A 25,261-nucleotide genomic window follows, 5' to 3' on the forward strand; every position below is an offset into this window, starting at 1 on the left:
CTCTCTCCCCTCCTCTCTCTCCTCCTCTCTCCGCCCTCTCTCCCCTCCTCTCTCTCCTCCTCTCTCTCCTCCTATCTCCCCCTCTCTCCCCTCCTCTCTCCCCTCTCTCTCCCCTCTCTCTTATCCCCTTTCCCATCCCTCTCCCTCCTCTCTCCCCCTCTCTCCCCCTCTCTCCCCTCCTCTCTCATCCCCTCTCCCATCCCTCTCTCCCAACTCTCTCCCCTCCTCTCTCCCCCTCTCTCTCCCTTCCCCTCTCTCCCCTTTCTCCCCTCCTCTCTGCCTCTCTCCCAAACCTCTCTCCGCCCTCTCTCCCATCCTCTCTCATCCCCTCTCCCATCCTTCTCTCCCACCTCTCTCCCCTCCTCTCTCCTCCTCTCTCCCCCCTCTCTCCCCTCCTCTCTCTCCTCCTCTCTCTCCTCCTATCTCCCCCTCTCTCCCTTCCTCTCGCCCCTCTCTCTCCCCTCTTCTCTTATCCCCTTTCCCATCCCTCTCTCCCCTCCTCTCTCCCCCTCTCTCTCCCTCCTGTCTCCCACTCTCTCCCCTCCTCTCTCCCCCTCTCTCTCCCCACCTCTCTCCCCCTCTCTCCCTTCCTCTCTCCCCCCTCACTCCCCTCCTCTCTCCCCAACCTCTCTCCCCCTCTCTCCCCTCCTCTCTCATCCCCTCTCCCTCCCTCTCTCCCACCTCTCTCCCCTCCTCTCTCTCCTCCTCTCTCCCCCTCCTCTCCCTCCTCTCTCCCCTTTCTCTCCCCTCCTCTCTTATCCCTTTCCCATCCCTCTCTCCCCTCCTCTCTCCCCCATCCTCTTTCCATCTCTCTCCCACCTCTCTCCCTCCTCTCTCCCCCTCTCTCTCCCTCCTCTCTCCCCCTCTCTCTCCCTCCTCTCTCCCCCTCTCTCTCCCACCTCTCTCCCTCTCTCTCCCACCTCTCTCCCCTCCTCTCTCTCCTCCTCTCTCCCTTCTCTCCCCTCCTCTCTCTCCCCTATCCCGCCCCCTCTCTCCCCTCCTCTCTCTCCCCTATCTCCCTCCTCTCTCCCCTCTCTCCCAACCCCTCCTCTCTCCCCCTCTCTCCCCTCCTCTCTCCCCCTCTCTCCCCCTCTCTCCCTCCTCTCTCATCCCTCTCCCATCCCTCTCTCCCACCTCTCTCCCTCCTCTCTCCCCCTCTCTCTCCCTTCCTCTCTCTCCCCTATCTCCCCTCCTCTCTCCCTCTCTCCCAAACGTCTCCCCCCTCTCTCCTCTCCTCTCTCATCCCTCTCCCATCCCTCTCTCCCACCCCCTCTCCCCTCCTCTCTCTCTCCTCTCTCCCCCTCTCTCCCTCCTCTCTCTCCTCCTCTCTCTCCTCCTATCTCCCTCTCTCCCCTCCTCTCTCCCTCTCTCTCCCTCCTCTCTTATCCCCTTTCCCATCCCTCTCTCCCCTCCTCTCTCCCCCTCTCTCCCATCCTCTCTCCGCTCTCTCTCCCACCTCTCTCCCCTCCTCTCTCCCCCTCTCTCTCCCTCCTCTCTCCCCCTCTCTCTCCCACCTCTCTCCCCCTCTCTCTCCCACCTCTCTCCCCTCCTCTCTCTCCTCCTCTCTCCCCTCTATCTCCCCTCCTCTCTCTCCCCTATCTCCCTCCTCTCTCTCCCCTATCTCCCCTCCTTTCTCCCCCTCTCTCCCAACCCCTCCTCTCTCCCCTCTCTCCCTCTCTCATCCCCTCTCCCATCCCTCTCTCCTCTCTCTCTCTCCCTCCTCTCCACCCTCTCTTCCCCCTCTCTCCTCTCCTCTCTCAGCCCCTCTCGCATCCTTCTCTCCCACCTCTCTCCCCTCCTCTCCCCCCTCCTCTCTAACCCCCCTCTCCCCTCCTCTCTCTCCTCCTCTCTTCCCTCCTCTCTCCCCCCTCTCTCTCCTCCTCTCTTATCCCCACTCCCCATCCCTCTCTCCCACCTCTCTCCCCTCCTCTCTTCTCCTCTTCTCTCCCCTCTCTCCCTCCTCTCTCCCTCTCTCTCCCTCCTCTCTCTCATCCCTCTCTCCCCTCCTCTCTCCCCCTCTCACTCATCCTCTCTCCCCTCTCTCCCCTCCCCTCCTCTCTCCTCCTCTCTCCCCTCCTCTCTCCCCCTCTCACTCATCCTCTCTCCCTCTCTCCCTCCCTCCTCTCTCCTCCTCTCTCCCTCCTCTCTCCCCTCTCACTCATCCTCTCTCCCCTCTCCCCTCCCTCCTCTCTCCTCCTCTCTCCTCCTCTCTCCCCCTCACTCCCCCTCTCTCCCCTCCTCTTTCATCCCCTCTCCCATCCCTCTCTCCCACCTCTCTCCCCTCCTCTCTCTCCTCCTCTCTCCCCCTCTCTCTCCCTTCCTATCTCCCTCCTCTCCCCTCCTCTCTCCTCCTCTCTCCCCTCCTATCTCCCCCTCTCTCCCCCTCTCTCCCCTCTTCTCTCCCTCCTCTCTCCCCCTCGCTCCCCTCCTCCCTCCCTCTCTCTCCCCCACTCTCCTCCTCTCCCCCTCTCTCCCTCCTCTCTCCCCCTCTTTCTCCCTCCTCTCTCCCCTCCTCTCTCATCCCCTCTCTCCCTTCCTCTCCCATTCCCTCTCTCCCCCTCTCTCTCTCTCTCCCCCTCTCTCCCCTCTCTCCCCTCTCTCCCCTCCTCTCCCACCTCTCTCCTCCTCTCTACCTACTCTATCCCCTCCTCTCCCATCCCCCTCTCTCCCTCTCTCTCCCCCTCTCTCCCCTCCTCTCTCCCACCTCTCTCCCCTCCTCTCTCCCTTCCTATCTCATCCCCTCTCCCATCCCCCCTTTTCCCCTGACGTTAATTATGTACACCATTTGTCTCTGACATAACGCCAGCTGCTCTTGACCTTGTGCTCATGCGTCTCAGAGCAGCAGATGAAAGGGAGTCGTCCCCTCATGACTGGATTAACCGCTGATATGGCATGTGTGTGATCCATATAGCACCCTATTCCCTACATAGTGCACTACCTTTGACCAGATCGAGCCCTATGGGCCCCTGGTCGAAAGTAGTGCACTAAATAGGGAATGGGATGCCATTTGGGACGCATATATGGTGTGTGGCTGGGAGCATTAGGATCCTACACAGGGCCCTGTGATGACACCCCCCCATTCCCCAGCCCGTCTCTCCCCCCCCCCAAGCAGCGCCTTGTCTCTAGGGTGCATGCTATCACCACATTATCACACGGCATGGTTGTGCAACTAAAAGGCCTGAGGAGAAGATGCTATTCACTCCAGCAGAGATGGGCTCCCAAGGGCCCTGCTGATCACCTCACCAAACACACACTGCATGGAACTGGGTCAGAAAGCCACTGAGGCAGAGTGTTGGTCTAAGTTACATTGTTGACACGGTCTTTATTGTGTAGCCTGGTGCAAATCATACTGCTTTTTAATATGATAGAAAATACTAAATCAGCCGACATGCAAGAGTGTATTGTAGATACCATAACGTTTCATTTTTTTTTTTTGGGGGTGAAAGTAGTGGACCAATGGCACAGTGGATCTATCTCCATAAGTACAGTATACTGAAGATTGACATGACAATAGTGCCCCTCTCTGTACGAAAGTATGCATCACACATGTTGGTCATCCCCAGCTATGAATGGCCCATGTATTTTATTTTACATGATCATGTTACATGCATCATGGAATTACATTTTACATTTTTAGTCATTTTAGCGGACGCTCTTATCCGGAGCGACTTACAGTCAGTGAGTGCGTACATTTTATATACAGGATGGATGTGCTAAAGAGGTATTTTGGACAGTCACAAATAGCCCAGATGAACAGAGCTTTATTTCAAGGGCAGACTAGGGTAGACCTGGATATTCAACTGGAGGGTGACTGTATCATTACCCTAGCAAGGTATCTGAAATGACATCAAAAAGGGTAAACAACATCAGTCCATGGTTTCTGACTGTACTGTGATAGAAAAGTAAATATTCCATACCTGGGGGCAATGACTGTGGTTATTAAGATTATAGAAACTGCAATTCACAATGATATTGCAAAATTAAAGTAGTCTAGAATTATATGATTTTTGGACATGGCATTGCAAATATGCTACAGGCTAATGTTTTGGATCTGGACTATTAACATATATATTCCCACTGGGACTATTGTCAGACGAGTTTTACATTGAGTTCAAAATAAACACACTGCTCAAACTGACTGTGCTGTTGGCCTCTGTGTGTGATGACAACCAATGATCCACATTCTCTAAGTGTTCTCCTGGGATATTGTGCAAACACAAATTACGATTTGTGTATGAAAATGTATGCACTCACTAACGGTAAGTCGCTCTGGATAAGAGCGTCCGCTAAATGACTAAAAATATAAAATGTAAAATGTGTTGTTGCTTCTGTAACAACAGGGGCCAAGTACTGTATGTTCCACAAACCAGAATGGAATAGAATAGGGGAAACTGTAGCACTAGAATCCAAGCTTAGCAGAGACACAGACCTGCAGAGACACAGAAGCCTCGCATTTAGGCAACTATTACAGTGTGTCTGATGAAGAACTGGCTTGTGCCGGGGTATGAATGAGCAGGAGATCCACTCCACACAGCTAGGTCTTTGTGTAAAACTATCATGGTTATAAGCACATGATAAAGCAATGCCATTTTCTAGATTTGGTGATCCAAGTGTTAAATTGATTATTCACGAATCAGGGACCCTCCTCCCTCCCTGTTCTTAGAGGCCATTTTATACAGGGAATCGCATGAGAACAGGCACCACGCAGATTCACAGTTCATCGAATTCATCTCTTTATACGCGGTAAGTAAGTTACAGTATGCATGGCTTTTGGTGCTATAAGTGCTCCATCGTGTGAAGATCCGTTTATTTGTTCATGTTGATGAGGGACTTTGTACAGATCTTTCTGATAATGTTGCAGCCATAGGATATAATGGTACAAAATATCATTGTTTGAATGGATTTGGATGACAAGTCTACAATTCAAGAGTGTCTTGCTCAAAGGAAAATGTTGTAAAATTGCAGACCACTTGTAGTTCCTGATGTTTTATTCGTTGGAGGGGTTTTAGCACATGAGTGGTCACGTGCACGCGCTTATTATTCATTTGACCTGGCACTTGGTAATATAAGCGCAATTTCATTTATTGTTCGTTCATGTGAATGCATTATATTTAGGGTGCGCCCCTATATTACAGCTTCGCGGTAACTATAGCAAACAAGGAAACAGCTTGTTACAAGGTTAGAAGTCCTTGATCTGTCAAACGGTCAATGAATAAGCGAGGAGAAACATTGTTACAATGTCTTTTCACAGTGTATCCAGAGAAGCATTGATCGGATCCGCTACACTTGGAGTTGTCTTTGTGGCTGGTTATTACATTGGTAAGGGGGGTAGAATCAGCGTGCCTGCTTCTGATCAATATCATGACATGTCAAGATGACGTTGAACAGTCGGATATGACAGAGTCATCGTGTATGGTTTCCCCATTATTGTTCAATTATCAAACACTTAAACCACAGCATCTATACCATATTGCCATCTTGAGATACTCATCAGTTGACATGATTGCTCCCTCCAGGCAAAAGAAGATCCACATTTTCCATGGACATCTTCAAGAGTCACTCTGGGGCAAAAGATAACCCCTTGATGCAGTATGTCCTCAATCATTCAATGAGGGAGCATCCGGCGCTGAAAAAACTCAGACTGGTAAGAAGATCCGGATTTACAGAAGTCTTCATTATCAAATATGTTCCTAAATTAGATTTGCCGAACGCTAGAAACTGTCCAAAGTCTATATTGGATGTGTTTTTGCACCATTTACTATGTTGCACAAGTGTCTGGGTCTGAGACTTGTAAATATAAATGTACACTTAATAAACAACCTGTTTTATGACGTTAACAAAACATTAACATCTCCTTTTCTTCTGTTTCATCTTCCAGAGGACCATGGATGATTCCTGGAACTTCATCATGGTTGCCGCTGAGCAATCACAGCTGATGGCTAACCTGGCAAGACTCATCAAAGCCAAGAAAGCTATAGAAATCGGTAAATATTATTCACATTATACTCTGTATCACATTTAATCATCTCTTCTCACACTAGTTGCTATAGCCTACCATTTTATTTGATGTTTCTATCACAACCAATAGCATAGTGTAATGCTATTCCATATAGGCTTGCAAAAATAAATACTGTTGTTTTATGTAACACATTTACCGTATACGAGTCTCATAATGCTCGTTTTATTTATCTTCCCTGTAGGCGTGTACACAGGGTACAATACTCTGAGCATAGCGCTGGTTTTGCCAGACGACGGGAAGATGGTGGCCTGTGACATCAAAGACGAATACCCCAACATCGGCAAACCCTTCTGGAAAGAGGTGAAATGTGGATTGTGTTTTGCTTTTCTGACATGCCAGTGCTACGCGATCAACTGTGCACTTAACTCTTTTAGACAGGCGTTTGGAGAGCTGGCAGGATCGTTTGATTGTCTATATGTCATCTCTCACACCATTGTAGTGATTCTGGCGTGTGCAGGCCAGACATGGGTATGTTTTGTAAGGGATAGCACCACTGACTACTGGGCTTGTCAAACACCCCAGGTAACAAATTACATTCTGAAACTACTTTATTCACATTAGCCTGGTCCCAGATCTGTTTGTGCTCTTGCCAGCTCCTTTGCTGAAAATTGTCAAGCCGAACGTTGGCATGACAATGAGTGAAGGAGTTGGCACGACAATGAGTGAAGGAGTTGGCACGACAATGAGTGAAGGAGTTGGCACGACAATGAGTGAAGGAGTTGGCACGATGGCACAAACAGATCTGACACACAAGCTACATTTGCATGGCATCTGAAAAGCCATCTCACTGTGATAAGAACTGCACACTTGTCATGGTTGCTGCTGCTTTTATTGAGCTAAGATACCAAAACACTCTATGGTATGAAACCAAGACTCACCTTTTAAGTTAATCGTTTATCCCATAGCGGTCAACCTGTAGATGAAAATTATATTGCTGATATTCTGGACTTTACAAAAACAGATAAACTCAGACTTGCTTTTTTTCACAGTCCCTCCTCAAAATAAATTCAAACTTTGAGAGACTGGCTGTGGTTGTGTGATAGATTGATGTGAAAGTCATGTGATCCATCATAGAGAGAGCCTGTCAGAGCATCCATTACCAACGGTCTCACCTGATGACAGAAGTTCTTATCAGTACTTCCACCGTCAAGAAAAGCCCTTCTTGTCGACATTGTAAGCAGAGTACAAAATTGGTGTCAGGAAAAAGTCATGTGTAACCATGCACTGTATTATATAACTCAACCATCAGATCTTTCTCAACAGGCTGGAGTGGAGAATAAAATAGATCTACGGATCCAGCCGGCATTGGAAACTCTCGGTATAGTAACATGTTAGTAACAGATCCATTATCAGCAGTAGATAATGAACAAATGTATTCACACTCACTCACTCTTCCTCAGTTGACCTCCTGGCCAATGGCGAGGCCGAGACGTTCGACTTCGTCTTCATCGACGCAGACAAAGCAAACTACGACAGCTACTACGAAAAATCCCTCCAGCTAGTGAGAAAAGGAGGGATTATTGCCATTGATAACGTGAGTGTTTCAGTATGACGACTGTAGCCTAGTCATTTGTAGGGTGTTGGCCATGATGCATAGTTCATGTTACCGCAACAGTAATTCCAGCACCCAGAACCAAATTAACATCTTGCCAAAAGAGACTACCACAGCAGTTCATCTCAAATCACATGCGACAGCCGTAAGCAATTTATTTTTTAAAAGCTTAGAATGATGCTGCTGCTGCTCCTCCGTGCTTTTAGGTTCTGTGGAGTGGGAAGGTGGTGAACCCTGCATCTGATGACATAGACACCCAGGCCATTGACAAGCTGAACAAGAAGTTGTACCGGGATGTCAGGATCAACATCAGCATGCTCACTGTGGGAGATGGGTTAACGCTGGCCTTCAAACTGTAACACTATGTAGGAGACAGGTCCTAACTGTAGGACTACATGGGAAATTGGCCAACACTGGCCTATACTGTAGAATGTAATTAGTGACGGGTTATGATTGACCAACACTGGCCTCTACTGTAGAATGTAATTAGTAAGAAGTAGCTTTGCGTTATGATAATCAGATAGTACTTGCCATCTTTTTGGTACAAGTGCTGACTTTTCAAATTGTTGTTTATGTCATTAAATCCATTAGTGTAATGCTGCCACTGAATATCTGTGACCTGAAGGTTTAAATGCTGCCACTGAATATCTGTGACCTGAAGGTTTAAATGCTGCCACTGAATATCTGTGACCTGAAGGTTTAAATGCTGCCATTGAACATCTGTGACCTGAAGAGGTTTAAATGCTGCCACTGAATATCTGTGACCTGAAGGTTTAAATGCTGCCACTGAATATCTGTGACCTGAAGGTTTAAATGCTGCCACTGAATATCTGTGACCTGAAGGTTTAAATGCTGCCACTGAATATCTGTGACCTGAAGAGGTTTAAATGCTGCCACTGAATATCTGTGACCTGAAGAGGTTTAAATGCTGCCACTGAATATCTGTGACCTGAAGAGGTTTAAATGCTTTTTGCCAACCGTTACTTTAGACAAAATCAAGACTTAAATATTCTTGTAATGTTTTTTGTCTGGAAAATCTTAAATTACAGCTTAATTTTAGAAATAACCAAAGTAATATATGGGTAATGCTTACAGTTATACACATTGTACTCAGGTGAGTCATACTTTCACTGTATACATGTTTGTTTTTAAATGTTCGTTATGGTTGAGCTGTACATTAAATTGTAAAACAAGTGACTTGTTGCCATGTAGTTTCACGTTGTCCAACTGTGTGAAGACGCCATGATATATGCAGGAACAAAGGACTGACTTGTTTAAAAGACTTTATTGTAAAGGTAGACGTGGACTTGGTTTCTGGTTTCCCAGTCATATCATTTATACACAGCTAGGGGAAGGGGAGGTGGAGGATACGCTCAGTTATAATAGTTTCCCTTCTCCTTTCTAATCACACCCAGAAAATCCCATTTGGCAATGTCGTGCAATTTATACTACCATGTTCAACTAGGAAACAGGTTAGTTAATCAATATCGTAAGGATCTGACCGCAGGGTGGGTGGCAAAGCAATAAGCATAATTTATTAACATGTCCTCAAGAATATTAGCTAAATAGATCTCATCACCAAATAGAATAGACGTTTAAGGTCTCTAGAATACATGATGAACATTCTGAGTAGGAGCCGCCCTGACAACAGGCAAAGCATTGCTAACCGAAGCCTACTATATGTGCAAATGAAACAGGGAAAGATAAGACATAAATAAAAAGGTATAATATAATTTGCTAGTGTGCAAAACAACAACAGTTCAGGATTGTCACATAATGACAACATAATAACATTGTTATTATATATAATTAAATCAAAGAATACATCTTAATATAACCCTTCTCGGATTGTCCCATCCAATGAGCCAAACCGATAAAACAAATGTAAAACATGCAGAATGAACGCTCTCTCTGAGAAGGAGGATGTTTTTCACTAGTGGTACAGCACAGTATAGGAATACATAAGACTTAGTAGTACTGGGCTACTGTCATAGTACACACAGAATGACGGACTACAAACCAACAAAGGAAATGGCAGTGGCTGATGGGTTGGGGATCCATCTAACTGACAGAACTGAGGGTTATGTTGTGTATATTGATGCTTTAGATTAATCTCATTCCTTTGAGACATCCCTTACCGGTTGTTGGGCTGGAAATACCTAAGGCCAAATTCTTCTGATATTCCCTCAAATATTAAATATGAAGACTTCACTAGAAAGGACAGCTAGATACTTATGCCTCCAGCTCCAGGCCCAGGCCCAGTTTGTGGCCACCGGCGTTGATGCTTTTGCCATCGACCAGTGCAGACAGGATAAGTTTCATACCTGCAGAACAGGAAAAAATAAATAACTTAGCTACAACAGCCCACTTTGGAGATGGCTGGCAGTGCTTTTGCAAAGTAGTGAGAGACAGTTCTTACCTGGCCGCAGTGTCTGGTTATAGCCAACTCCCACCAAACTAGCATTGTTAACTTTAACCTGGAAAATATAACAAACACATACAATTAACAATGGTATACAACGGGTTATGATCGTTATTGGCATTGCATTACAAAAACGTCACTTTATTGTCCAGTTACTTCCTAAAATATCTCCTTTGACACAGCCCATTCCCATTTAATAAACTACTAATCCCGCAGAACCAGTCTCTGAATATTGAACACACAAGACTAATAAACAAGACAACCAGAAAAGCAGCACTCACAGATATCGAGGCACTGGAGTCCAGCTGATACTTGGCAGCGATGCCAAAGCGGGTGCTGTTGCTGCCTGCTGTCCAGGCCAGGTTCACAGCAGTCTCCAGCTGGTCATTCACCTTCTGGTAGATGGACCCTCCAAACTCTGTGCCATCATTACTGGGATGTAGGACATAAACAGACATACATTGTGCTATCCTTGTCCGATGAACAGCTCTTTATTTAATAATAACTCAACTAAAAGATGAACTGAAATGCTCAAAATCAACCTACAACTTGTTATTAAAAATCGATGTAACTTGCCAAGACCATCATCTTTCTAATAGAAACATTCACACTTTACTGCTGAGATATAAGTCCATCCAAAATACAATAGATATGAAGCTTACACATTGGTGTGCAGCTGGAAATCATCCGTCTTGTAGCCAACAGCGAAGTTGCTCTGGGTCATTTTGGACTTGGCCGTGTCGAAGGTCATCTGGTAGCCAGCCAGCCATCCCTCGTATCCGGTCACCGCTGCACCGTGGATGGCCGGGCCGGCAAAGTCAAAGTCTACATCTACGCCCAAGTTGACGTATTCACGCTTATAGGCAGTCTTCACCTTCCCACTCTTCTTGCTGTTACAGAGAGAACAGATGGGGAAAATAGGATGAATAAACATCATTCTGATATTTCTGTTGTTCTAGTTCAGTCATCACTGATTATTTTCAATAAAAGGAAGGTTGGTGGTGGGTTATGCAGTGCCGAACGTGCACAATAAATGTTATCCACTCCAGGGTCTCAAGACTGGTGAGAAACATAAAATGATGCTTGAAAAAAATTTTATAGCCACAAACCGTACCCAGAATTTGGTGAGAATTGGGTGTCGAACGTAAGTTTCAGTCCTTTGGTGATCTATGGAAGAAGAAAAAAATTAAACAACTGAATAGAAAGCTGACAAATGACAGTATAGACTGGTGTCTCCCCTCTACCTGGTCTTCAACAGTGATCTCAGTCCCCAGAGTGTTGTCTGTTGTCCACTTCTCTGTAAACGTCAGGCCGTATTCACCCCATTTGTACTTGGTCTCCAGGTTGCCATTGACTTTGCTGGTGTCAGTGTTGGACGAGCCAGAGGTTTTGAATTCCTAAATAACAATCATGACAGACAGTGAGCCTATATCTTGTTATGGAGGGCCAGAATGTACAGTAACTGTGGCATGATTGAAAAGCCAAACTCACCACTCCACTTGAAGACTTGGTCTTGACGTCAAGTTTCACCAATCCAAAACCTAATAAAGAACAAACCATAACATTCAGAACACCATATGTTCCTTTGCATATTAAGGGAGCGGTGTTAACCTGTTTTTGATTAGCATCTCCTTAACATTTAAATACTTTCCAAATGGACCACTACATGGAGAATACTGATCCATACGGACAATTGTGACTTGGCTTGAACAAATTGAATGCCTGGTTGTTATTATGTTAACATACTTGTAAAATGTCCTGTCAGTGTGAAATGTGTTCTGTGGATTGATGGAAACATTCCCTTACGGGTGTAAGAGAGGCCAAAGCAAAGTGATGCTGAACGTTTAAGTTGTCAGAAAAGGCCCCTGTTACGTAAATGTCAATGTTTGTCATGCTCATCATTCCTACAGGGGTAAACCAACCAGTTTTGAAGACATTTACCATATCCTTTGTTGAAGATGTCCTTTGCAGATTTACCAAGATCACCATATGATGGAGGGACAGCCATTCTACCTGTGACAAGTAGGAAAATGGCAGATGACAAATTCAGCTATCATAGTACTACTGACTGAGTTCAGCATGTAGCCTATTGCAGAAAATGTAGGACAAAGATTATTTTGCCACAAAGAGATAGTCCTAACATGCATGTTGTTCGCTATTGATTGACTAGTAGCAGTGTCCTCCACCACCAAGTAAATGATCAGATAATAGGGAATGTATGGATCATCTCCTCATAGGACTGTGAACACAGTTGAAGGGATATGGCCAGGCCTACACAACCACCTCTACACATGTCAAGCTTTGAAGAACAAGGTTATCTGTAAGCATCCATCTTGACGTCGATATTAGCACGTCAATGCCGCTGCCAAGTCTCAAGTTGTTTGCTTGCCTAGTTAGCTAAAGTAGATCATTACAATGTGCAATATCAATGTAACTGGCGGCTGGTTCAATGAAAGTCAACTTAGCTAGCTAGTAGCTGTTAGCAAAATAGCTAGCCGGCAAGCAAGTTAACAAGCCATTACATCACAGACAGGGATTTGCTCACAGCAGCAATCTGTTTCTTCAACTTGAACTCGACAGTAAGAAGACACAGTTAGCTAGGTAGCTAGGCAATGGCACATCATCTTTCCACCTCGAATAAAAAGTCAAAATGTAGTTAGCTATAGTTAATGTCAAAGATCGGGACATGTATTTACCCTTGACAATGGACTAACGTTAGCTATCTGGCTACAGAGTTCCCTGCGCTGAATCCCGGCCATGTCCCCTACCTAGCTAGCTAACGTTTAGCTAGTTAGCTGGCTAGCAAGGTACGCCAGCTACCTAGCAATCACAGTTACCTAATTAACTAGCTAACAAAGCTATGGACATTACTTACTGGAAGTTTTGCAGGACTTCGCTTCAGTTGCTTGGAGCTTTGCGTTGGTTCGTCGTTTTCAGGCTGTTTCTAACACCGCGTCGCGACAGTCCTGTCCAGTTGGAGGGCGATGAAGGAGAAACCGCAAACGCAAAACCTCACATGACCTCAGGATCGCAGGACCCTGTAAATGTAGGTGTTCGTTTCTTTGCCTGTCTAAATCATAGTAGGATGACTTTGAGTTCTGATTTTAATTGAGTATTTCTATGTCCATATATAATAATCTAGTTAATACAAGACTGAAACACTTGAATATTTGTGTATTTATTAATGTAATACAATTGTCTTCACAAATAATATCTGGCAACTGGAAGCCGTCTTTATCACCATAGCAACCACGGTGCTTGGCCTAACATGATAGATCTAGCAGTCAGCTTTTCTCTGTACAGTTTCAGGAGGTTTGTATTTAGTTGACAGCTGGATTAGCTACTATAACCGGGGCTGTCAGAAACACTTCAAGAAACCTTAACTAGATAGCTAAACTAGAATAATTCTGCATGGTAAGGAATTATACTAACTGAGCTGTGATCACAAATAAAATACAAATATTTGCTGAGCTGATAACTGCTGCTAGCCGAAGGCTGCAGTGTGGCTGAATAATGGGTTGGAGAAATCTTTTGGTGGTCAAAACAGAAACAGGTGGTCTAGCTAACTAAACAGTAAAAACTGAAATCAGCACTTTGACCGTCAGAGGACTTGACCTGAAGTGGTACTAACTAAGCTAATAAGATCAGGCCGAACACACATGCTGGTTTTCCATAGCAGACAGACCCGACATGTAAACTCAGTAATAGGTTAAATCCACGCTTAGACACTGGACCTCAGACACAGTGGGAACCATGGCCATCAACTGGGGGGGATTTCCAAAATGTAAACTGCTCAGGATAGCTCTGAGCCGATTCCCAGAATCCGCTTAAATCCACTGCACTCTGGCGCTATCTCGTGCAGATGTGTCACCATGTCCTCTAACCGTGTAGCTAACTGAATTACATTCTTGCACACACACAGGGCGACTTTTCACTAGGTACACATCTAGGATCAGCTTCCCCTCCTCAAAACTAACTTGAACCATTCATTGATTTCAACTGTTTAATGATGGTAAAGACACGTCATTTGCAGGACATTAATCAATTAACCCAATACAACCACACTTTGTGTGATTGCAACATTTCCATTACAATGGTAGCCAATTACTGCATCTTGAAGGTATGTAACGTACCATTATAACCATACCAGTGATAAGGATTAGTAACAATTTATAGAGGGGGTTAAAAGTGACAAGAACAAATGCATGAGAGAAAAACCATAATTCTCCTGAACGTATCTAAAAACATTTTGCAGCAAATTATAGATTTGCAGTTAGCACGAGCTAGCATTAGTCAAGCCAAAATATTGATGCATTACTTTATTAGGAACTCTTTGGAATTATGGGGGGTAATAAAAACACTCATAGCATGTAAGGTATCTAGGTCTAGTAGAACCAATAACTATTCCGCAGCTGAAATTCCAAATAAAACATGGGATGGAGATGGGATTTAACCCACTGGACACGAACTGGTTGAATCAACATTGGATTATTATTTTTAATGACGTAGAAACAAACGTGATGACGATGAATCAAGGTGGAAAACTGATTAGTTTCGCAAAAAGTCATCAACATAAAAATGAATTTGGCGAATTTGCAATTTTTTCAAATAAATCCAATGACGGTTCAAATCTAATTATTTACATTGAGTTGTCAACTAACGTGATTTCAATCAAATGTAGGATACATTTAAACTAGACGTTGAACAGACGTCTTTGCCAAGTGGGAAGTAATACTTAAAATTGTTTTACAAAAGTGGGTTGTAACCAATACCATTAATGGCTGTCTGATTTAAGTGCCTGGGGGGGTGGGGGGGTGGGGGTTGGTTTGCATTTGTTTTAATGATTTGGCTGAGGGTGATTCTGAAATCAATCCTATACATAAAAGCACATTGTGTTTTAAACAAATATAGTTCCGTACAACTGTAAACATATTCCTGTTCAAGTGCAATAACCTTTCTGTATATCATCATATATAGATGTAAAATAAAAAAATATATGCTATTGACATATACAAAATGAAATAAATTAAGATAGTCCAAGGGATCTGTGGAAGAAGGAAAACTATTATTTTGTAAGGATTTATATCCTTGTATGTTATTCTTATTATTGTGAAGCCTGGTCATTTACTAAACAACAATATTCAACATTTGAGATATGCATTTCCATAAAGACAATGTTACTATAACACCTAAAGTTATTGGCAAATGGAATGATATTGAAAACGATTGTTCACCATTTTCCATTCCATAGTTTTGGCTGCTTTTTGCGATCTCCTTGGTAACAGCTCCGTTTACGGCTAGGTCTAGTTCGGAAAAGGCAGGATAATAACTGAACAATACAAATATTATAAAGGAAACCAAAATACATTATATATACACACACACACACACATATGTGGACACCCCTTCAAATTAGTGGATTCGGCTATTTCAGCCACACCCGTTGCTGACAGGTGTATAAAATCGAGCACACAGCCATGCAATCTCCATAGACAAACATTGGCAGTAGAATGGCCTTATTGATGAGCTCAGTGACTTTCAACGTGGCACAGTCCTAGGATGCCACCTTTCCAACAAACCAGAACTTTAAAATTTCCGCCCTGCTAGAGCTGCCCCGGTCAACTGTAAGTGAGGTTATTGTGAAGTGGAAACATCTAGGCGCAACAACGGCTCAGCCGCAAAGTGGTAGGCCACACAAGCTCACAGAACGGGACCGCCGAGTGCTGAAGTGCGTTAAAAAAAAAGTATGTCCTCAGTTGCAACACTGGTTCTGGCTAGGCCCCTTAGTTGCAGTGAAGGGAAATCTTAACGCAACAGCATACAATGAACCAACTCCATATTAACGCCCATGATTTTGGAATGAGCTGTTCGACGAGCAGATGTCCACATACTTTTGGCCATGTAGCGTAGTTCATTTCAACATGACTAATTCAGCATTCTAGTAATACAGTCAAAACCACAGTAGTGTCTTAAGGAATGCAGAAGCTTTTCACACTACCTAAAGTAAAAAGGCAAACAAGTAACAAGACCTGTCGCAACATCTTTAACTTAGATGTTGCTATACAGAAATTCAGGAACAGTTTCATCTGTGACGTTTTGAAAATTGCTTTTAAAAGGTGGTCTATACCTGTATTAGAGCCAGAGTTCAGATAAAACAACGTCAATAATATTATACCCCGATTTCTCAGGCTATCTAATGAACACATAAGAGCTTTTTTCACTGTAATACTGTTGAATTTTAGATGAACAAATTGTACGGACTTAAAAATAAAGTGTTTTTGGTTACAATAGGCTGCCTGAGAATTCTGCTTTCATGTTTTCCCCAAACCTCTAGCTTGCTATCACCTTCAATGTTCTCTCAGACTGCAAGTTAAGAGCAAGTTAAGCATTGAAATGCTAGCCTGGCAGTAGCATGTCTGTTTGTGCTTTAGCCAACTCCTCTGTTGAGTTTGTTGTCATGCCATAAACAAGATTGTAAAGGCATGACAAGAGATGAGGCGTTGGCTAAAGCACTAACATCACACCTGTAACCAGGTTATTGATCGTGGCAAAAGGTGTGGGCGGCAGGTAGCTTAGTGGTTAAGAGCAAAGTGCCAGTAAACGAAAGGTCGCTGGTTCTAATCCCCGAGCCGACTAGGTGAAAAATCTGTCGATGTGCCCTTGAGCAAGGCACTTAACCCTAATTGCTCCTGTAAGTCGCTCTGGATAAGAGCTTCTGCTAAATGACTAAAATGTAAAATGTGTGGGAAATATCTTCAGAAATCTCATCGCTATTCAAAGGAAGTGGAGAGGATAGGATGATTCTTTAGTATGCGTCCAAAATGGCACCCTATTCCCTATGTAGTGCATTACTTTTGACGAGAGGCCATAGGATTCTGGTCAAAAGTAGTGCACTATAAAGGGAATAGGGTGCCATTTTGGATACATACTTAGTTTAATCCCTTTCAACAGGCTGCTGTTGGACAAACATTTACATTTACGTCATTTAGCAGACTCTCTTATCCAGAGCGACTTACAAATTGGTGCATTCACCTTATAGCCAGTGGGACGCCAGCCAAACGCTATGTCACAGAAATATGAGTAGTCAAGTCTCTCAGGTACCCTGTCACACCATGGCACCGATAGGATCCTACAAGCCATCTCAGTTAGCAGTCTCTGCAGATATTGGAATAATAAAGTCAATATCACACAACCACAGTTTGCAACTCCTTGGAGAGGGCAGCATACTGAACAGTAGTGTCGACTGGAAGAGATCAACGTCCTCTACCACCTAGTACCCAATCATGCTCCTGATCATGGCGGGTTTGGAGAAGGGCCAGCCGTACTCATTGGGCACGGGGCCGTTGACGTTGCATTCGAAGAAGGAGAACATGGGGAACCAGATGCGGGCCCTGCGACTCTGCTGGTACGCCCTGGTGTTAGCCAGCGTGTGGTAGTACAGGAACAGCCTGGTGGTGATGTAGAAGGCTATGAAGACGTCGATGGAGTAGTGCTCATGGGCCGCCAGGATGAAGAAGATGCCAAACAAGTTCAGGACCCAGGACAAGGTGTGGATGAAGTTCCAACCCCTCGGGGTGTCTGTTAGTGAATACATACAAGCAGAACATTGAATAATGGGTTTGGATGGTTTTGAATTTCAGTTATGTTCTGTTCAAATCAGGAAGTGAATGACAACTTCAGAGATCCTGCTCTCAGTGTATGCTGTAGAATTATACAACAGTTTAAAGCTGTCGGTGGTCTGGTCTTGATGACCTTTATGCAGTTATAGCTGATGGACACACAATGTACATAAGTTCTTCCCACTACAGTCAATTACATCTTACCAGGGGACAGTAACAATACGATTATATGGAACGCTTACATTCTGTCACAAAGAAGTTGAGCATGGTGATTACCACCGTGTGACCGCTGAACATGTAGTCCCCACATGTATGGACACCTGTGAGGGACATTCCAAATCCACTCCATATGGCCAGAGCTCGATGCAGTTTGGCCCACATATCACCATACATCTAGGGGAAAGAGAAGGAAAGAGTCACTATTGATATTCTAGCCTGTTGTGAGACGTGAAAATTGCCACCCATAGTCTGCGTACAGCAGGGGTGTCAAACAAATTTCCCCCCGCGGGCCGCATTCAGTCTTCACCGAGGTCCAGAGGGCCGCACTTAAAATTGGTTACATTTCCTCGCTGTCAATTTGCAAAAGATGGTCATTTCCATCGCTTTTGAATTTTGCGATGCTCCCCGACTGTCTAGATTACTGTTATCAAACTGGACAGAGTAAAGAGACTATAGATTACTGTTAGCAAGCTGGACAGAGTAAAGAGACTATAGATTACTGTTATCAAACTGGACAGAGTAAAGAGACTATAGATTACTGTTATCAAACTGGACAGAGTAAAGAGACTATAGATTACTGTTATCAAGCTGGACAGAGTAAAGCGACTATAGATTACTGTTATCAAACTGGACAGAGTAAAGAGACTATAGATTACTGTTATCAAAATGGACAGAGTAAAGAGACTATAGATTACTGTTATCAAACTGGACAGAGTAAAGAGACTATAGATTACTGTTATCAAACTGGACAGAGTCAAGAGACTATAGATTACTGTTATCAAACTGGACAGAGTAAAGAGACTATAGATTACTGTTATCAAACTGGACAGAGTCAAGAGACTATAGATTACTGTTATCAAACTGGACAGAGTAAAGAGACTATAGATTACTGTTAGCAAGCTGGACAGAGTAAAGAGACTATAGATTACTGTTATCAAACTGGACAGAGTAAAGAGACTATAGATTACTGTTATCAAACTGGACAGAGTAAAGAGACTATAGATTACTGTTATCAAGCTGGACAGAGTAAAGAGACTATAGATTACTGTTATCAAAATGGACAGAGTAAAGAGACTATAGATTACTGTTATCAAGCTGGACAGAGTAAAGAGACTATAGATTATGGTTATCAAACTGGACAGAGTAAAGAGACTATAGATTACTGTTATCAAACTGGACAGAGTAAAGAGACTATAGATTACTGTTATCAAGCTGGACAGAGTAAAGAGACTATAGATTACTGTTATCAAACTGGACAGAGTAAAGAGACTATAGATTACTGTTATCAAGCTGGACAGAGTAAAGAGACTATAGATTACTGTTATCAAAATGGACAGAGTAAAGAGACTATAGATTACTGTTATCAAAATGGACAGAGTAAAGAGACTATAGATTACTGTTATCAAACTGGACAGAGTAAAGAGACTATAGATTACTGTTATCAAGCTGGACAGAGTAAAGAGACTATAGATTATGGTTATCAAACTGGACAGAGTAAAGAGACTATAGATTACTGTTATCAAACTGGACAGAGTAAAGAGACTATAGATTACTGTTATCAAACTGGACAGAGTCAAGAGACTATAGATTACTGTTATCAAGCTGGACAGAGTAAAGAGACTATAGATTACTGTTATCAAACTGGACAGAGTAAAGAGACTATAGATTACTGTTATCAAGCTGGACAGAGTAAAGAGACTATAGATTACTGTTATCAAACTGGACAGAGTAAAGAGACTATAGATTACTGTTATCAAGCTGGACAGAGTAAAGAGACTATAGATTACTGTTATCAAGCTGGACAGAGTAAAGAGACTATAGATTACTGTTATCAAACTGGACAGAGTAAAGAGACTATAGATTACTGTTATCAAACTGGACAGAGTCAAGAGACTATAGATTACTGTTATCAAACTGGACAGAGTAAAGAGACTATAGATTACTGTTATCAAACTGGACAGAGTAAAGAGACTATAGATTACTGTTATCAAACTGGACAGAGTAAAGAGACTATAGATTACTGTTATCAAACTGGACAGAGTCAAGAGACTATAGATTACTGTTATCAAACTGGACAGAGTAAAGAGACTATAGATTACTGTTATCAAACTGGACAGAGTAAAGAGACTATAGATTACTGTTATCAAACTGGACAGAGTAAAGAGACTACAGATGTAGGTCCATTGTCATTTCTACACAGTTTTGATTTAGTTAGATAGTGTGTGTGTGTGTGTGTGTGTGTGGAGCTGTGGTACCTTTCCTGAGCACTGCAGGTGCTGTCCTGGCACTGACAGGGAGGTCACAAACATGGTGATGCAACGCAGCATGAACACTGTCCCCATGAGGCTGCACAGGCGCCGCAGCAGAATCGACCTTCAGCAGAGCAAACATTACACACATTAACGCAACTTAAATAACTAGACCAATGGTTTTCAGACCTCTCCTCAGGGACCCCCCCAGAAGTTTCACCATTTTGTTGTAGCCTTGAACTAGCTCACCTGATTGAAGTAGTCAAAAGGCTTAATGATTAGACGACAAGCTGAATGAGGCTTGCGAGCTCTGGAATAGTTCAAATACATGAAACGGCTGTGGTTTCTTGAGGAGAAGCTTGAAAACCTCTGGGCTAGGCTAATCTACACTTCTACTATTCTATTCAGGGAGAAATTCTAGACACTAGCTTAAATCCCATCTAGGCTGGGTGATGAACGGGTTTTCCTATGGACCAGTCAGTCCGTACTCTACCTGTGCTTGTGCAGCAGCAGAACTAGCAGCCAGATATTACACAGGATCAGTCCACATGCCTCTGCCATGGCAAAGGCCCATGGTATTCTAGGTACACTGTTAAAAGAAAGAAATGGTTACAGGCTGATCTTCAAGCTGTCTGCTCCTGAAGCACTGTGGGTTATTCTCCCAGGCTTAGCGAACTTTATTAAAAAAAGTGTCACTGAAGCAACAGATGGGGCCTAATAGCCAATAACCTGACTAAACGTATTACCCTATATTCAACTTTACTTAACTGGAACAAACTAAAACAGCCTAGTAGATTTCTATCAAAATAAAAAGGATAAACCAGTGCAAATTGGATAACACACCTGACAAACCTGCATTAGGTTCTCACAAAAGGCTAACCCTTTCGCTATTTCACTATACCGTGTCTCGATGTCAACCTCTAGTCCTGCTAGACCATAAACACAGGGAGTCTAGAGAGCTACGTTTAGCCTAGTTGCTGCTTACTCATTTCGCCTACAGTAATCTGCTACATTATCACACCATGAGTAAGTCGGACTCAGCACTCAGTGAGAACAAGCCGGACATTCAAGTGCCGCCCAATGGAGGTCATCATGAACAAAATGTCGAGCAATCTACTGAAAGTAGTACAATCAAAGAACAGTTAATGGCAGGGCATGCTATTGAGATTCAGAATAGGCTATGGTTGCATATCAACTGGTACCCTATTCCCTATATAGTGCACAACTTTTGATCAGGGCCCATAGAGTAGTAGTACACTTCATGGGAGCCATACCCTAGTATGCTCCTTCACTATGTCAGGCTTATAATACACAGCCTTCACTATGTCAGGCTTATAATACACAGCCTTCACTATGTCAGGCTTATAATACACAGCCTTCACTATGTCAGGCTTATAATACACAGCCTTCACTATGTCAGGCTTATAATACACAGCCTTCACTATGTCAGGCTTATAATACACAGCCTTCACTATGTCAGGCTTATAATACACAGCCTTCACTATGTCAGGCTTATAATACACAGTTGTTATCCGAAAGTAGGGCAATTATCACAATGTCCATCCAGACTGATTCCCCCCCCAACAGCTTGACCTCTTGTTTTAACAGATCGTAAGATGATGCAGGTGCACCATCATGTTTAATTTCACTATCAAGACAAACTTTCACTGTTGCTCTGAGAGTCATGGCTGTATTCATTAGTCGGACACCATTGCAAAACATCTTGCACAGTAACAAAACATTTTGCAACAGAAGCCATTTACTCCAAACGGAAAACATTTTGCAATGAACACAATAGTTTCTTTTAATAAAATTCAGATAAGTCTCTCCCCGTTTCATTCCGTTTGCTTGTATTTGGTTCCTAGTAACATGTCATCACCAAAGCATCCGTTATGTTGACATTCCGAACAGAGGCGTTTGCTGAAAAGTCACAAGATCAAATAGGTCTAAAATGTACACACATTATTTAGGATGTGAGCAACAGCAACCCACCTGTCTAAGAAAATGTCTGGCAAGGGTGGGTAAGTGCGCATGTCCGGCACCCTCTCGTGCACGATCACCATGACAAAAGAGGTAAATCCGAAAACAAACACCACATAGATGGCACTAAGCGCCGTCTTCCAGTACTCAGGGTCCAGCCTCCTGCTCCCTCCATGCTTGTACTTCCCATTCCTATACTGAAGATACTGCTCTCCAACCGGTGCAGTGTCTATGTTAGAGTTATCACACTCTCTGCTGGAGTCCCCATTGCAGTGCCAGTCCCCACCACCACCCTGAGGGGAGTGTCCTTCAAACGGGACCCCCAGCTCCTCCAGGATATCCAGGTTTTGTTTCTGCAGCTTGCGGAGGGACACCATCAGCCTCTTGATGTCCCCCAGCACCTTGAGCTCCAGCGGGGGAGAGCGGAGGTCGTACTCGCTGAGGGTGAGTAAGGACATGCCGTCCAGACGGTGCTTGTTGCACAGTAGGTCTACATAGTGGCAGAAGCCCTCGTCCTTCAGCCACTTGGCTACGTGCTTGGTGGTCCAATGCCGGACGCTCAGCTGGCTACAATTAGACATATCTCCTTCACTCTGAAAACTCTAGAAGACAAAACAAAATGTTTAACCTCCACTCCAAAAACCAAATCACACATGTGCTCAAATTGGTAGAGCATGGCACTTGACAGAGTAAAGAGACTACAGATGTAGGTCCATTATCATTTCTACACAGTTTTGATTTAGTTTTGGGACCGTCAATAAATTACACAACGTACATGAGAAAATATTTTAGTTGTCTCATTAAATGCTTTCAATATTTGTTTATGAATGTCTACGATTTATAGTTGGTTTGAGGTTTTTAAGTCATTGAAATTTGGAGCTATTGAACATTTAAAACATGCACATTGTGAAATTTACTGATGGTCTCTAACTAGCCCCATAGACGGGTTGGTTGTTTAGCAACAAAACCGACGCGTGCACAACTATTGGGTAAAATAGACGGGGTTCGCTTAGATTGTTGACAATGTTTATTGAATACATAAAATTGCACAATGAGCACTTGTTGTCAATCAAACATATTGTTACACAGTTGTTGGTTAGCTAGCTAGTGAATTTTAGCATAGTCAAAACAAGACATGGTATCAAGAACAAGAAAAAACTAGATGAAATGAGCCACTTAGAATTACCCACATGGCAGCTTATTGTCATTGTTTCTAGCTATCTGAACGTCCAGAACCACAACACATGAACTTCTGCCCCATTGAAGCGTGAGCATGGTTTGTGACGTTCTCAGCAAACCCATCTATAGAATCCGACCCGACTAAGTGAAAAAATATCTGTCGATGTGCCCTTGAGCAAAGCACTTAACCCTAATTGCTCTTAGTGACTAAAATGTAAATGCATTACGATCGGGTCGCATGCAGCTGTGCTCCGAATTGATGATTTCCTGGGTGCTGCCAGCTGTGGGCAGGATTGAAATAAACGCAACCCAAGGAAAACTGTTACTGAACCCTTCTCATTCCGTTTTTTCCCCTATCATCTTGCAAATCTCTGTTTTGGAGGACACTGACTTTATTACCAAAATTATCCTATTTGCACTGTGTAGTCAATTTTGACAGTAGAATAAATGTTTCTGACTCATATCGATGCCACATGGGGCCATTTTCAAAATGAGAAGTAGCTTTTTAAATGGCAGTCGCTCTTTAAGTCTGTCACAGGAGACATGCATATCACATGAAAAGATTTGCACTGTGTGGAATAAAGAAAAGGTCCCTATATCTATTGGAACAGCCAGTACCATTTTAAAAGAGAAAACACTGTCATTACACAAGCCACAGAGAACTAGGCATTCACTATTTCCACTGAATCAGCATTTCAGCAATACTGTCTGGTTCCCTGTCTAGCCAAGCAAGACTTCAACATGAGGCACTGACTTTCCACTGCTTCAAGACAATCTCTCCCTTTCTTCCAGTCTGGTTGTTAAATTGTGGTGACTCAAAGCAGTTTTCCACTGAAACTTGTAAGGACTAAGTCTAGCCTACAGTACACTGTCAGACTTAAACCTCTGTATATACCGAGTAATTGTGTAATACAGCCTATTTAATCAGACTACTTGGCAGAGGTCAGTGTTCAGTGTCCCTGGCAAGACAACTGTCCCATGTCATGTCCCCATGTGATGGCATTTCCCCACTCACCTCTTGCAACCATTAAAACGAAATACAGAGAACTAGTGTCGGGTGCCAATAGAACAGTCACTCATTATACTGAACACCACAAGACAGACAGAGAATGATGGTGACATCTCTGGCAATAGCGGAGGAACGCTAAACTCCGTTCTCGAATAACTTATCCGCCTCGATATACGAGAACGGAGTTGAGCGTTCCTCAGCTACTCTGGCAACAGCCTATTGTCTCCAGCAGGCCAGGCAGGGGTTAGTTAGCTAACAGTAGCTAGCTAGTTAGCCATACACATCTGCACGTTTTTTGCTTTCACTAGATAGCTAACTAGCTAGGTAAGTGCACGGGTGACTGATATACCACCAAGCCCAGTTAGCTTGCTGTGTGGATAGCTAGCTATGCAAAACACATTTGAATACATTAGCTAGCAGCAACGTGCACATTCTGGCATACCAGCTTGCTAGCATGCAAACGTTAGCCTGATACGTTAGTTAGCAATCTAGCAGTAAATACTCACCAGAATTCAGATTCAACTGTAGGTTAGCTGCCGCGGCGAGTAATATGACTACATGGCATCTCACACGAGTCTGACCAAGCTATATTTACGTTTAGTGCGATAAGAGGATTGAAGCAAATCATTTCGCCCCGCCGCTGGTTAGCATCTGCTTTGCTGTTGACAATAATAGTGAAGGCGCGCCGTAAACACTAGACGAGCCGCGCAATAAGAGTGAAAGCGCGCCGTAAACACTAGACGAGCCGCGCACCAGGTAATCTTCTCGTACCGTGTCGAACGTTGCTCATTGCTCGATTTATAGCTACTACACTGACCTCTACTGGTCAAATCAAATCAAATTGTATTTGCCACATGCGCCGAATACAAACAGGTGTAGACATTACCATGAAATGCTTACTTACAAGCCCTTAACCAACAATGCATTTATTTCTTAATAAAAAAGTAAAATAAAACAACAACAACAAAAAAGTGTTGAGAAAAAAAGATCAGAAGTAAAATAAAATAACAGTA

At 43.6% G+C, this 25,261-nt stretch overlaps 3 protein-coding genes across 5 annotated transcripts; 1 reads left to right on the forward strand and 2 right to left on the reverse strand.

The window, feature by feature from the left end:
- Positions 1 to 4,641: 4,641 nt before the first annotated feature.
- Positions 4,642 to 8,765, forward strand: LOC121547747 (catechol O-methyltransferase domain-containing protein 1). 3 transcript variants are annotated; one of them, XR_005996548.2, is made up of 9 exons: positions 4,642 to 4,743; positions 5,252 to 5,319; positions 5,517 to 5,644; positions 5,879 to 5,984; positions 6,201 to 6,319; positions 7,283 to 7,337; positions 7,420 to 7,553; positions 7,778 to 8,490; positions 8,529 to 8,765. XR_005996548.2 is itself a non-coding variant. In XM_041859162.2 (8 exons), the coding sequence occupies exons 1-8, from the start codon at positions 4,688 to 4,690 to the stop codon at positions 7,928 to 7,930; spliced, it is 819 nt and encodes a 272-aa protein (XP_041715096.1). In that variant the 5' UTR covers positions 4,642 to 4,687; the 3' UTR covers positions 7,931 to 8,765. The 3 variants fall into 3 exon arrangements, 2 of the variants coding, with proteins under 2 accessions (XP_041715096.1, XP_041715097.1); XM_041859162.2 differs by having other exon boundaries at positions 7,778 to 8,765; XM_041859163.2 differs by lacking the exon at positions 5,252 to 5,319 and having other exon boundaries at positions 4,666 to 4,743; positions 7,778 to 8,765.
- A 72-nt stretch (positions 8,766 to 8,837) lies between these two features.
- LOC121547746 (voltage-dependent anion-selective channel protein 2) lies at positions 8,838 to 13,018 on the reverse strand. Its single transcript, XM_041859161.2, has 9 exons — positions 12,869 to 13,018; positions 11,935 to 12,006; positions 11,485 to 11,534; positions 11,238 to 11,390; positions 11,108 to 11,160; positions 10,656 to 10,883; positions 10,275 to 10,425; positions 9,991 to 10,048; positions 8,838 to 9,895 (listed from the first exon to the last, which is right to left on the reverse strand). The coding sequence occupies exons 2-9, from the start codon at positions 11,999 to 12,001 to the stop codon at positions 9,804 to 9,806; spliced, it is 852 nt and encodes a 283-aa protein (XP_041715095.1). The 5' UTR covers positions 12,002 to 12,006; positions 12,869 to 13,018; the 3' UTR covers positions 8,838 to 9,803.
- A 3,644-nt stretch (positions 13,019 to 16,662) lies between these two features.
- Positions 16,663 to 24,993, reverse strand: LOC121547745 (sphingomyelin synthase-related protein 1-like). Its single transcript, XM_041859160.2, has 6 exons — positions 24,755 to 24,993; positions 22,073 to 22,662; positions 20,574 to 20,669; positions 20,087 to 20,204; positions 17,855 to 18,005; positions 16,663 to 17,571 (listed from the first exon to the last, which is right to left on the reverse strand). Exons 2-6 carry the CDS (start codon positions 22,639 to 22,641, stop codon positions 17,264 to 17,266), a joined length of 1,242 nt encoding a protein of 413 aa, XP_041715094.1. The 5' UTR covers positions 22,642 to 22,662; positions 24,755 to 24,993; the 3' UTR covers positions 16,663 to 17,263.
- Positions 24,994 to 25,261: the final 268 nt, after the last annotated feature.

Source organism: Coregonus clupeaformis, chromosome 31 (genome assembly GCF_020615455.1).
Source record: "Coregonus clupeaformis isolate EN_2021a chromosome 31, ASM2061545v1, whole genome shotgun sequence".
Classification (NCBI taxonomy): Eukaryota; Metazoa; Chordata; class Actinopteri; order Salmoniformes; family Salmonidae; genus Coregonus; species Coregonus clupeaformis.